At 41.5% G+C, this 13,290-nt stretch overlaps 2 protein-coding genes across 10 annotated transcripts in view; both read right to left on the reverse strand.

Moving 5' to 3' along the window:
* Positions 1-13,290, reverse strand: part of CEMIP (cell migration inducing hyaluronidase 1) — a 144,164-nt gene that overhangs the window by 100,825 nt on the left and 30,049 nt on the right. The gene's annotated exons all lie outside the window — the stretch shown is intronic.
* Positions 1-13,290, reverse strand: part of LOC125643336 (cell surface hyaluronidase CEMIP2) — a 74,257-nt gene that overhangs the window by 20,636 nt on the left and 40,331 nt on the right. For all 8 annotated transcript variants that reach the window (XR_012670282.1, XR_012670281.1, XR_012670283.1 and 5 more), the window contains one exon: positions 8,696-8,904. Coding sequence is in view for 5 of the 8 variants with exons in the window: in XM_075133152.1 (XP_074989253.1) it covers positions 8,696-8,904 (209 nt within the window). In the remaining 3 variants the exon portion in view is untranslated. The remainder of the gene's footprint in view (positions 1-8,695; positions 8,905-13,290) is intronic.

Raw genomic sequence — 13,290 nt, forward strand, 5'->3', positions numbered from 1 at the left:
CTGCATATCTTACAGCAGCATGGCATTAGCGGCAGAGCAGTGCCACTATAAGCTGCTCAGTGCAGACATAGCCATAGTTGCTGGCCTAAAGAGAACATAAGGAGCCCTGATACTGTCCTAGCTACTGGAGGTTCTAAAGGTGCAGAGTTCTGCCCCTGAACACAACCATGAAGATTTTGTTGACATGACTTGTTCTATGGCTGATGACTATGAAATCTAGAAATCAAATCCTGATGTCACTGGTTTAAATCTGGAGTAACTCTACACCAGTGCAGAACAGAATGTGGCTAGAGAATTAGGCTATGTCTACACTTTTACTGATAAAAGTACTACTTTTGTCAGTCAGGCCTGTGGAAAAAAAAAACAAAAAACACAAAACACACCCCTGACCGACATAAGTTTCACCGACAAAAGCACCGGTGTTGACAGCACTATGTCGGCAGGAGACGCTCTTCCGCAACATAGCTACCACCACTCGTTGGGGGTGGTTTAATTATGCTGGTGGGAGGGCTCTCTCCTGGCAACATAGAACAGCTACACGGGAGATCTTACAGCGGTGCAGCTGCAGCTATACTGCTGTAGGGTCTGTAGTGTAGACATAGCCTAAATATCAGAGGGAAAAAAATCCAATGGTTAGAGCTGCCTGCAGCACATGCTGGGAATTAATAAAGACTAACTGATTTCCAAAATATGAAAGTTAGGAGAATGGGAGATTTTTGCTCACTAGGTCAGTTTTCCCCAAACTATTGCTACTCTGATTTAAAAATGGCCCTCTAATTCCCCACTCCCCCAAACCTATACAAGCACAATTAAATGTATTTTCAAAGCGTGTGGAAGGGCTTAGCAATTTGATTCCTATTCACATCAATAGGAAAATTTCAAATATAAATCCTCACGCACTCCTGTGAAAGTTAATATCCCAATGGGTAATACCAATCTCACAGAGAGAATTCTGAAGTGAATAAGACGAAAAATGATCATACTCAAAGTTTTCATTCCATTTTAGCAGCAAATCCCAAGAGGTGCTCAGCATCTGCATTTCCCATTGACCTCAGTGAGAAGGCAGTTTGAGTGACCGGTTCATGTCTCCTAGGAGTCTTCAGATACAGTGAACTGTCTGGCTGCAGGCTCGTTATCTGTCCACCAAAAGCTCACATTCAGCCAAGTTAACAACACAGCAGCCATCTCCTGAAGGCTAACTCCACTCCAGTGCTTGACTTGGAAAGGGGAGTGTGATGTATCCCCCACTCTCATGACTGGAAAAAAGGCTGAGAACAAACTGGAGAGTATCTTCACTGCCCCCCCTCCCCCCCTCTCCCAGTTCAAACCCCTTACATTTCAGCAGACTGGCCTTGAGTCCCACTGGCTCACTAGAGCGGTCCATCCCACTCCTCTCAAATTTCTTTTTCAGGCTTTTTCTTCAGTTCCAGTCCATTAAGCACATTCAAGTCAAGTCCTCACAGGGACAAGACAGCTACCAGGCAAACAGCCAGCAATTTTCCTTTTCAAGGCCTTGTTAAGACTAGCCACTTCTGAAAACAACTCACTACAGTTCTAGTGACAAAGGGAGAGCATGTTACGTTACCACAGCGGTGTGAACCAAACTTAAAATGGCCTTTCTGGAGGCTAAGAGAGCCTAAATTTGTGCATTATCTATGCAGAGATCGTTAATATTCACACACACAGTTTCATTTTCACATTTATGCCACTTTAGGCAAAGGGGGTTATATTTGAGGTCCAACAAATTAAAGCTCCAACCCTACTGGTGATAGCTAGTATGCATGGAGGAGGAGTTAGCACAGTATTTGGCTCATAGAACCTTACATTCAGACTAAAAAGAAATCCTGTAATATTAGGAGTTTCACTGACATCATATTTTTTCCTGAACACACTGGCTTTCTTGACAGTAACAATTTTTTTCCCCAATTTTCTCTCCTTAACTGGTTTATCCAGTACTGCATTACTATTTTTTCTGTGAACATGTCACATACACATATGGTGAGAACTAATCTGTGGGCCCTGTGAAATTCACAGTCACAAGACCCGCTGGTTTGGGGGAAGGGGAGAAAAAAAAATGAAGAAAAATCTCAGTTTCCAGTGGGTGAGAAAAGAAAAGTAACATGTCTAGCCCTTTTCCTCCTGGAGACAGCCTTGAAAATGAAACCCAAACTAAATCACTTGCTAGGATAGAAAAGAACAAGCAGCTGGGTTCTGCATCTGCAGTGGAAGGCTGGGGGTGGGGATGGATCTACAGATTGCCTGAGCCACACATTCTTTCCATAGGGTTATTATGTAAAATGGAGTCAGTCAAGAGTCACCTCGCGAACCTTCCCCAATATCTTCAGGCCAGCCCTGAGCATAGAAGTGGACAGGTTCGGGGACAGAGGGTGACAAAAGCTGTTTCACAGCTACTACAGCTTCACAGATGCTACTACAGTCGTATGTAACTACAGCTAAGCAACTCGCATTCCGAAGTTCCAGTAAACATCTCAGCTCCTTTCTTAACAGTAAAACAGCTCACTACAGTGCCAATCTATTTGATTAGCCTAATGGATCAAAGATAAGTCAGAAAAATTATTTTTGAGACACAGGGAGTTTAAATATATTTACTAATGTTTATGTTATTTGGATAATTGAATTTGAGCTGGGATATAATCAGCATATTTAGGGCCAGATTTAGGATACCCTAACTCACATTTAATAGCACATTATTATTTATTATTTGTATCCTGGCTGCACTAGAGGCCCCAACCAGCCATCAGAGACTCATCGTGCTAATTACTGTATATATATATATATATAAAAACAAAAAGATGGTTGCAGCCCTCAGGCTGCCAGTAGCAATTTGATTTGCAGAAAAGTTGTTTTCATCTGCCTGTATATTTATCAGTCCAGGTAATAATGGTAGAAGCAAAGTGTTGCTCATATACTAGTTAATATATAAAAGAATAAAACCACAACTTAAAAAAAGTCTCCATCAGCTTGGATGTTTGCAACAGGCTCATTCTAGCCTGGTCTTATTTTCTTTGTTTTCCTCCAGGTTGCATCACTGGTAAAGAATTTAATTGTACACAAGATAAGTAGCTACAAGCATGAATCATATTAAAAAAAAAAAAAGCCGCTGTAGACAATAATCCCCTCAAAGTTGAAACCAGCTCATACAAAGCCAAATATTATTAGTGCCTTGGATTTTCATTTGGGGAACTGGAGAATATAGATAGTTTGCTTATACAGAAGGGCACATGATGATAATTGAGGTCATTTAGCTCAAAACACTCATCCAGATCTCACTTTGCTAAACATGGAGAAAGTGGTAAAGTGCCACCTTTTCATCTAGAAGTTAGTAATGGGCCCAAATCAGAACCTCAAATTTGGGGCATGGAGAATGGTGGGGGGGGGGGGGGGGGAGGTGTAGAGGAGATTTGAACCTACCTCTGTGGTTTGAGTTCTGGGTCAGATTCAAAATAACTCTTTTCTCCCTGGTTTCTGTTCAGAAGATTTCAACGTTATTGAATATGATCACAAACCCTAGCTCTGGTACAGCCTGGAACCCGACCTTCAGACCCCAGTCTAATACAAATGAGAATCCTAACACGGCAGCCTGTGCCCATTTCTATAGAAATGTAAATATTCAGCCCTTCCCTATGCCAGTGTATGAGTGCAAAGAAAACATGAATACATCCAATTTCATTCACTTCCAATCAGAATAGTACAAAACCAAAGCTCTCCAGTCCTTCCCCACCACTAAAACCTTTGCAGAGGTGCAACGAAGTTCTGAGCACCTCCTGTGAAGTGCTGAGTACATCAGCTTCTATTGATTTCAGTGGGCACTTAGCAGCAGGCCATAAGACAGTACCAGTGAATAAAGCATTATGAAGACTGCCATGCGTGTTTCCACAGTCTGTGGCAGTAAGGCAGATCAGAGCATCTGCAGGGAGGTTTTGTGGGGGATTGTGATGATTTGACTATAAATGACCTCATCAATTTATTATGTCTGTCTTTTATTCAGATACACCCTGGTATTTCTCTCAGTCAGCTGAATCACAGCGGATGGGGGAAAAGTGTTTCTCTCTAAGCGTTAACAGACCAAGTACAGTGGTATTAGCTGGTGCTCATTAGTAATGCTGAACGTATAGCCTAATTGCTCTTGCTTTTCAGGCTATTTCCAGAGTACAATTTACCACATGATGCTTTAGACATTTACTTTGAGGTGATTTGAGCCCTCTTTAGATTTTCCTGATAACACAAATAAACCCTACTGATTTACTGCACTGCACCATGCATTTGATAATCATCTTTGCTTTAGCCTCTTCCAAGATTAGAGATTCTGCACACAGACAAAGGCTAGGTCATTAAATTGAAGGACTTTGACTACTGTATGAAGTGCCAATCTTTGGACCATTTCTCCGGAGTCTGAGAGGAGACACTTACCAAAGACACACAATGTTCCCTATAATCTCCACCTAGCTTTCCAGTTTCTCTCCCCCTCCCTTTCCCTCACCTAACAAGCTTCTCTATGGTTCTTTGTGCTTCACAAATGGATATTCATAATGAGCAGAGCCCTTAACCTAGTTTTTAATTTCCATCCCTCCATGAAGGACAAAAAAACCAAGGGAACATTGAAACAGCCTCGATGAAGAACATCGGCCAACAGTGAGATGAGACACATTGTGGAGGGGTCTTAGGTCTCCGTTCATGAAACTTTCACACACAATTTATGCTTGACAAGAACAGGCTTCAGAATATTTTGATAGGTTCTACAGGACTTTATTCCCTATAATTAAAATTCCAGTTGGTATTCTCTTTCTGTTCGTTGCCAAAATGTTTACAAGTTACCAGGTCCTATGTTAACAGTTTCAAGAGACCTCAATAGCACACCTTCATCTTATCCTTATAATAAAACTCACATCCATCTGACAACCCAATGCACTAGAAAAACAAACAAACAAGTTCCTTTCTGAGCCAACCTGGACATGCGCACCACTAATTTAAAGCTCAGTCTGCAGACCTTAATGACTTGGTTTTCTATATCAAATCAACTGCCATACCCAATAAGTCACATGTACTTCTCACTGGAAAGGAAATCAGTTTTCTTCATGCAAAATGCCCGTACAAGAGTTTCCACAGCAGAGCCATAAATGCAGCAAGTGGTGGTTCAAGAGGTCAAGTTCGTGTTTGATTTCCTTAATCCCATTTTATTTCTTTTAGTGGAAACTGAAGGAATTTTGAGGGTGTGTGGGGGTCACAATTACTGTAATCCTCACGTAACCATTGAAATCAGCACTGAATAGGTACATCCATGATATGCCTTCAGTTAGTCACAGATAAAAGGAAGGGCTCCTCTTAAATGCTTTTGCTCCAAATCGCATCCTAGATACATGCTTATGCAGTGCTGCTAGACACACTGGGTTAGAGTCTCACCTGGAGTAAATTCACATTGACTCCAACTGAGGCATGTCAATTTACCCCTCTGGACCACCTAGTGAATTTCAGTGCTCCAGTCTTTTAAACCAGTGATACTTAGACTGAGGCTCAGGAGCTGCAAGTGGCTCTTTACTGTGTTTCCTGCCACTCACTGTGTGATTTAATTATTAGCCAATTGTAGAATACCTGGTCAGTCATTTTGCTCTGAGTACATTCATTCATTCACACACACAAAATGAAACTATGAATCCACACTACTGTGGCTCTTTTGGGCAGTGTTGATCACTAATTTGGCTCCTGAACCACCGAGGTCTAAGTATCACTGTTTTAAACAGATGTTTGAATTAAATTTAAATTACCGCTGTTGGGATCTAACAGAACTTCTGGTGGCAATACAAGTATTCAGCATCACTATTAATCCAAATCCTGATACACATCCCACTGTCAAATTCTTTATTTCCCCCCTGACCTTCTTTTAGCCAACTCAAAATAGTTATTCCAGAAACACCAGTGCTGCCTAGCTGAAATATCAGTATCCCTGATATAGCTATCCACTGCTCTACCAATGCCAGGTAAAAATAATTTAATGATTTAATAAAGCTGCACTGCAATTATTACTCCCAAGACACTGCTATTAAGCTTATCAATCATTCTTCTTGGTTTTGCTCAATATGCAGTTTGTACATTCTTCACTACATCAAGAGTGTTCATTTTCTGGTTGATTATTCACAGTGCTGTGTGTTTAAAAAACACACACAAACAGGAAGACCTGTTAAGGCAGGTAGAAACTTCCCAAGGGGTCTAACTTGGATTGTCTCTATCTTGGTAATTTGTTGTTTCTTCCATTCCAAAAATAATAAGAATGCTGTGCTGAAGTAACGGTCACTTTGGAAATGCTTAAGAGACAGTATTTTTAATCAAAATTCTCTTTTCCCCTCAGTTACTTTGCCCTTCCATGAGAGCCTCTTTTCTCAGTGCTTCTCCTGTGCAGCCTAAACTCTTCATCATTCCCATTACATCATTTGAGTTCTTGCCCTACTTAGAGAATCTAATCTACTCAGAACAAACAGGGACTTGCTGCACTTGTTTCTTTCTAGACTCTTGCTAGTAAGAAGTTTTATATGAAGCAAAATTGTGGTTTTCTTTCTATGTATTTCTTCAAACCAGACAGCTTTCCCCCATTCAAATGATTTGATTGTGGTTTTCTTGTTGTCTTTTGTGAAACCAACCACACTCTGTAGGGTTTTGATTATGTGATGCATTTATGTCCTGCCAGAATAAAGGCCCAGATCTCTGGCTGGGTTTTGTCAGAGACCCAGGGGCTGCTTATAAATTTGAATCGGTTTTAATACTGTGGGCCAGAGCCTGAGCTGGAGTAAAAACTGGCATGGCTTCCCTAGAGTCAAAAGTTACAACAGCGGAGGATTTAGCTCTATAATTGCAAGGAAAATTACTTTTAAAATAGGAAAATAAATGACAGAACTAGGGCTTGTGTCCGCAGATGACATACTGACTTTTCTTCTCTGTGAAAGTACAAGACCTTGAAAACTCTTAGACATATTAATAGCTCCTCCATGGCAAGAGAGTGTGCAAGGTGTGACATGCATATACCCCCCCACCCCCCCAAGACCTATACCTTCACCTTCTCAGCACAGTCATGGGGGGAGGCTGCTGGGATTACAATGGAGCAGTTCATGCTGGGATACATGATCTCTATGAGCAGCATCTCCATGCTGGAGATTGGGAACGTCCTTCTCTGGCAGCAGCGATGAGCCATTTGGACAAAGCTACCAGCAGGTATTCAAAATGGATGTTGTTTGGGCAAAAGGATAAACACCTCTGCTGTATATGCATTGCCCACCAAAGAAAAAAAAAGAAAATCTCACCCGTACCCAGGAGTTCCAAGGAACCAAAGCAGAGGCATCAAACAGATCTGCTTCAGAATGTCTGTCTGGTGGAATACCCACTGTACAGCGTCATATACATTTCCAGTGCTATCCACTGCATCAGGAATAAAAAAAAGATATAATCCTCCCCCTCGTACAATTCCATGGACATCAGTGGGGTTTCACATGTGTAACGAAGGGCAGAATTTGACCCACAAAATTTTCAGCACAAAAATTAAAGGAAACCAAACACCATTCAAAATGGAGCCAAAAGCGCTACCTTCAGCTAAAACTTTGCAATTTAACTGTCTTGGAAGAGCTGAGTTAGATATTCTCTATGGGCTCGATTTGCATAGGTATTTAGGCACCCCCTAAAGATGCAAAGACTGCTAACCTGCTTATGGACTTTTGAAAATCCCACTACATGCCTACCTACATCTTTGGCACCTAAATACTTTGGGACTCTTGCCCTATGTGATTAGGCAACATGTAATAATGCAAGGGTTTGTTTGCACAACTCTGCTCTTATCATCGTAACAGGACTCAAGAAGTCATGTGTGCTAAAGAACCTGTGTGTCAACTATAGGGTTTTCTATGCTGCTTATCACTATAGTACTTAAATATCTATTTTGACAATGTAAATAATGGGTATGCCTCACATATTGTGAGGCTCTCTCTCCTCTCAGTTACACCAGTGCCAATCAGGTGTAACTGCACTGAAGTGGATGGAAGCATGCCAATGTAAAACCCATATACATGTGATAAGAATCAGTCCCTTTACCCAATAGTCAAAACAAGAAAGATCTATTAAAAAAAAGGAACAACCTGCAGGGGAAAAATAAGTCTAAAGTGCATATGTCCCAGTTTTATATAGAGGAAGTGCAAGAAAAAATGGAAACTGGATCAGAATAGAGTTTTATCACTTTTGAAATATTTCAGCAGACTCCTGGTATTTTTAAACTTGATACAAATAAAGAATGAAATTGCAGTGTTTAGGACAGAGAAAATGCGACTCTCCATTCAAATACATTTCTACACTTTATATTTATGCGAAACAAATTGGGTGTGCAGCAACTAGAGTGAACAAATGAGAGAGCACATGAGGGCTCCTTTGGATCCGATTTCAGGGACAGCAGGCCCGTTGTAAACTGGATTTTATTTCAGAACTTACTGGAAGGAGAAAAGTCTCTGCACATCAGAAAGGCTGCAGTAAAGTGAACACAGAGGCATTTGTTTGTAATTGTGTCCGTCATAAACAACTTACTGGAGCTTTCTCAGAAGTTGCTTATATTGTGCCAAAAGAAAATCAGCAGGACCCTGGAAAAGCATCGTAGTAATACTCATGTTAGAGACAGAACACTCTCAAAAGAAATCTTGGGTGGTACCTGTTGAAGTTGATTGGGTACAGAATGACATCCTCGGGTGCTCTCCCATCCCAATGAATGGTATAGGCCTGCTCCAGCATCACTACAGGTTGGTACTGTTGATATGGTACTCCTTTATTCACTCCCTGCAGCCTCAGGGGATGAGAGTGGTATGTCGCTCTGGCAATTGATAAGGTCAGATTCTCCGGACGTCTGGCCTGAATATAAAGCTGGGGGTGAAAAAAACAAACATTCATTCATTAAGCCATCCGGGTCTCACCTTAACATGTATGTTTGATCATCATTTCCTTTAAATGGCTTTTCTGAACGTTCCATCAGCACTTTCTGCAAGCCACCGAAGCATTTCTGACTCAAATAATGCAGTACATCAAAACCAGATTTTGTAGCTGTCTGCATGTCATTTAATGGTGTACAAAAGGACCAGAGCAGCAATGTTTACAACTCAAACTCTAAGCGAAAAGGGGTGATTCAGAAAATATTACTAGGTGCTTATTTCCTTATAAATGCAAAACAATTACATTTTAAATGAAGGGCCACAGGCCTGATCCAAAGCCCACTGAGGTCTTTGGAAGTCTTTCATTGACTTCCATGAACTTTGGATCAGACCCACAATCTGTTGTGGAATCCACATCTCTATTCCACTCTTTTCACATTTCAAATTGTGTGTTAATCCACAGCACTATTCTTCTGCATTGAGCCTAACAGGTGTGCCCCTCCCTCACAGGGATCAGGATGTGGATTGCCTCAGCACACTCCTAAGAATGATACCTTAGAGACTAACAAATTTATTTGAGCCTAAGCTTTCATGAGCTACAGCTCACTTCATCGGCTCACGAAAGCTTAGGCTCAAATAAATTGGTTAGTTTCTAAGATGCCACAAGTCCTCCTTTTCTTTTTGCAAATACAGACTAACACGGCTGCTACTCTGAAACAACTCCTAAGAATGAATTTTTGCCCTGACACTAGCTTCAAGTGAAGGCCAATTTTTGTTGAAAAGCTATTTTAGCCTTTAGGTGGAACTCCTAATGTACAGCAGCCTTCCCATATCGGGAATACCAAGGCAGTAGCTGGATAGATGTATATTCAGATCTGCTAATGTAATGTTAGCACTTTAAAACATTGTGTAGTGCAGCCACACTCCCTGGAAGATTTAAAATAAATTGGGAGCAGCTTAGGACACATACAATCTTGCTTCACTATCTCATATACCAGTCAAAAGGAAAGTGCACCCATCTTCAGCTGACGAGCACTTTAAAATGTTAAAAAAAAAAAAGCACACATGAATACGCTTCTGTTTCTACAAGAAAATTCATTTAGTACTACCTTTTCTAAAACAAAGATTTCACACTTTTAAGAAGAGCAAAATGGAGGCAGTCTTCTGTCAATAGCTTTTACTATCACTGGGGAGAATGTGAGGGAGCCAACAAAGACTAGTAGACAGAGCACTGGACTGGGAGTCAGAGACCTGGATACTGATCAAAGCTCTGCCATTAACCAACTGTGAGACCCAAGGTTCTTCACCTTTCTGTGCCTCTTTTCCCCTCCCATCTGTTCTCTGCTTTGTCTATTTAGACTGTAAGCTCTTCAAGGAAGGCAGGGACTGTCTCTTACTAGGAATATGTACATCATCAAGCACATCAGGGTCCTTATCTTATCTCTAGGTCCTAACATAATAACAATAATAATACTAATAATAATAATTCTTCAACAGAGAACCTAGTGTATTTAAAAGGAGTTGCTCCATGGACATGACACAGGCTACGTGAAGAACCATAGCCAAGAAACTGGCTGTGGCCTGCACCTCACTTTTCTGTCTGGCATAACATACAGCTCAATATGTTGCAACCAGTTGCTGCTTCCTTCTTGGAATCTAACTTCTTGGTGACAACAAAATTGATTTGACAAGAGACAGTGGTGGGGTGTCCGGCAAAGGGGTTATGTAACCTCTGGTCTGCTTTGTGGCATGATATTTTTGGAAGTGTCTCAGCTTGAGATTTCATGCCTGAGTGTCTATAGATACTCTGAGCTCCACAACAACAACAAAAAAAGTGGCCTGATTTTCACTTGCAGGTCCTCTTGACTTCAATGAAGCTGAGGATACCCAGTGCCCCCGAAAATAAGACCACATTTGGTTAAGTGTATAACTATGGGTTTAGCAGCCTCACTGTAGGCACCTAAGTTTGAAAAAATTGGCCTAAAGTCACAAGAGAGCATTCAAAAAAAATTGATCCATAATTTTTAGACATTTGTCAAATCCTGCTCTCACTTACATTGACTTGGATAGGATTGCTCCAGAGTAATAGTAATTACATCCCTGGTCCTGGCGGTACATGACGTACCACTGGGGGCCGAGCACCTTTTAGGATCAGACCAAATATTAGAATTAACTCGTTCTCCCTCCCCCTCACTGTTGAAACCATAAATCGTATCATTTAGTAAAATAATTTCCCAAGTGAAGCACATTTGCTCACTCCTCAACGGCCCAAGGAAAAATGAATGGTTTTTAAATTCAAATGAAAGACTTCTTTTTAATTTATGAAACCAAAGAAAATCCACTTTCCCTTTACATACAAGCCCCAGATCAGGAGGTCAAAACAGTATTGATCACAGTCACTGCCACCAGATTGAAATTCTGTAGAACCCACACCACAGGAGGTCAGATTAGATTATCATAATGGGCCCTTCTAGCCTTAGAGTCTTTGAATTTGTGTATTATTCTTGAACTGAATGGTGTTTTTCTGAAAAGGAATGTTGGAATCATGTCTGACGCTGCAAAATAATACTAGTCTAGACCTCTTTCTGCATGAAAGTCAGTAGTATTCATCATGTCATTCTAATCTTTATATTCCATGCTCTTTCCCCCTATCAAATACATGTCTCAGGCAATCAGATAATATTTAGGTAGTAGCTGAAGTGCATATATTAGAAAAATCAAAAATTAAGGTAACAAAATAAGCCTTCCAAACAATGAAATACATTCAAGGATAGGCAGAAAATCCTTACATTCCAGGACGGAAAAGAAAAGCATCCTAAATTCTTTAACTGCTGAAAAGAAGTCGTCAAGGGTTGTGAACTAGGCTGTCCACTGCACTTACTGTTAATGGGTTCAAGAAAGGATAGAAGAGTTTATAATATGTTCCAAAATACGTTCTTTATCATCTTGTGTCAGATAAGTTATCTGGCAGTAAAATTTTCTTAAATGTCTTGGGACAAAGTTATAGGCTTAACTAAAAGTATAATAATTACAGTTGCTTTATAAACACTGTATCATTCTCAAATAAAAATGCAAGCCTTGTGGTTAGCTACAAATATTTGTAAACTTACTTCATTTCCCATTCCAGCCAACACATGCAGGATTTCCAGAATTGTAATCAATTAACTTTTTAGCTACACAGGACAGAGTTTATATATGCTGGATACTTTGAAACTTGCCTGTTCATTTTTATTATTTAATTATCAAACGCTGAAAGTCCTCATCCAGCAATGAAATCCATGCAGACCGACCCTGGCACTAATGTGCAGTCCCACTGATGCCAAGGGGGTTCAACACAGGTGTAGGGGACAGCCCATGGGGAGTTTATTGCAGCACGGGAGTTAAAGTCTCAGACTCACAGTCGAGTCCTCTTTTTATCCACAAGACTGAATAAGAAGCCTCAAGGTAAGTATCCCCATGCCACCCTGTCTGTGGACTTCATCCCTGACCTGGAGGGATAGATCACACCTAGGGAAAAGACGGGAGCTAAGGCTATGTCTACACTAGCACTTTTGTTGGTCAAGGGTGTGAACCCCCCCCCCCCCCCGGACTGACATAAGTTTCACCAACAAAAGTGCTGGTGTGGACAGTACTATGTCAGTGGGAGAAGCTCTCCTGCCAACACAGCTACTGCCGCTTGTGGGGGTGGTTTAATGATACCGCTGGGAGAGCTCTCTCCCGTCAGCATAGAGTGGCTAGATGGAAGACCTTACAGCGGTACAGCTGTGCTACTCAAAGGTCTGTAATGTAGACGTAACCCAAGTCTCTGCCTATTCAATCCCTGACTTTGCCGAGTCTGCCATCCAGGATGCTGATGAGCACTAGTTCCAGCAGTGATTTCATGATTTGGAAGCCTGCTCTCTGTGGACTGAACTTAGTCCATTTTATATAGCCCCAAAATAGCCAACAACAACTACTGCTACTTTTGGTTACTACTGAGCTGGCTGAAGTCAAAAGTCTACACAGCAACTAGACAGCCACTGCTGGGCCGTGCCAGCTGACTCACACTGCTGGAGGGGGGCTGTTTCCTTGCTGTGTAGGCTTCTGGGCTCAGGTTGGAGCTCAAGCCCTGGAACCCCGCCGCACCTCAAAAAGTTCTAGAGCCCAGGTTCCAGCTTGAGCCCGGAAGCCTAGACAGCAAGGAAACAGCCCCACAGCCTGAGCTCTGCGAGGCGGAGTCAGCCGACACGGGCCAGCCCTGGGTTCTTCTTTGCCGTGTAGACATATCTGTAGACTGCATATCATTACCCAATGCAGCCAGTCTCCTGAAAACTTGACACAGACACAGATATCTGCCTACTCTTCTTATAGTGTCATGACAGAGTCCCTTTCCTTTTCTTCA

This window comes from Caretta caretta, chromosome 10 (genome assembly GCF_965140235.1).
Source record: "Caretta caretta isolate rCarCar2 chromosome 10, rCarCar1.hap1, whole genome shotgun sequence".
Taxonomy (NCBI): Eukaryota; Metazoa; Chordata; order Testudines; family Cheloniidae; genus Caretta; species Caretta caretta.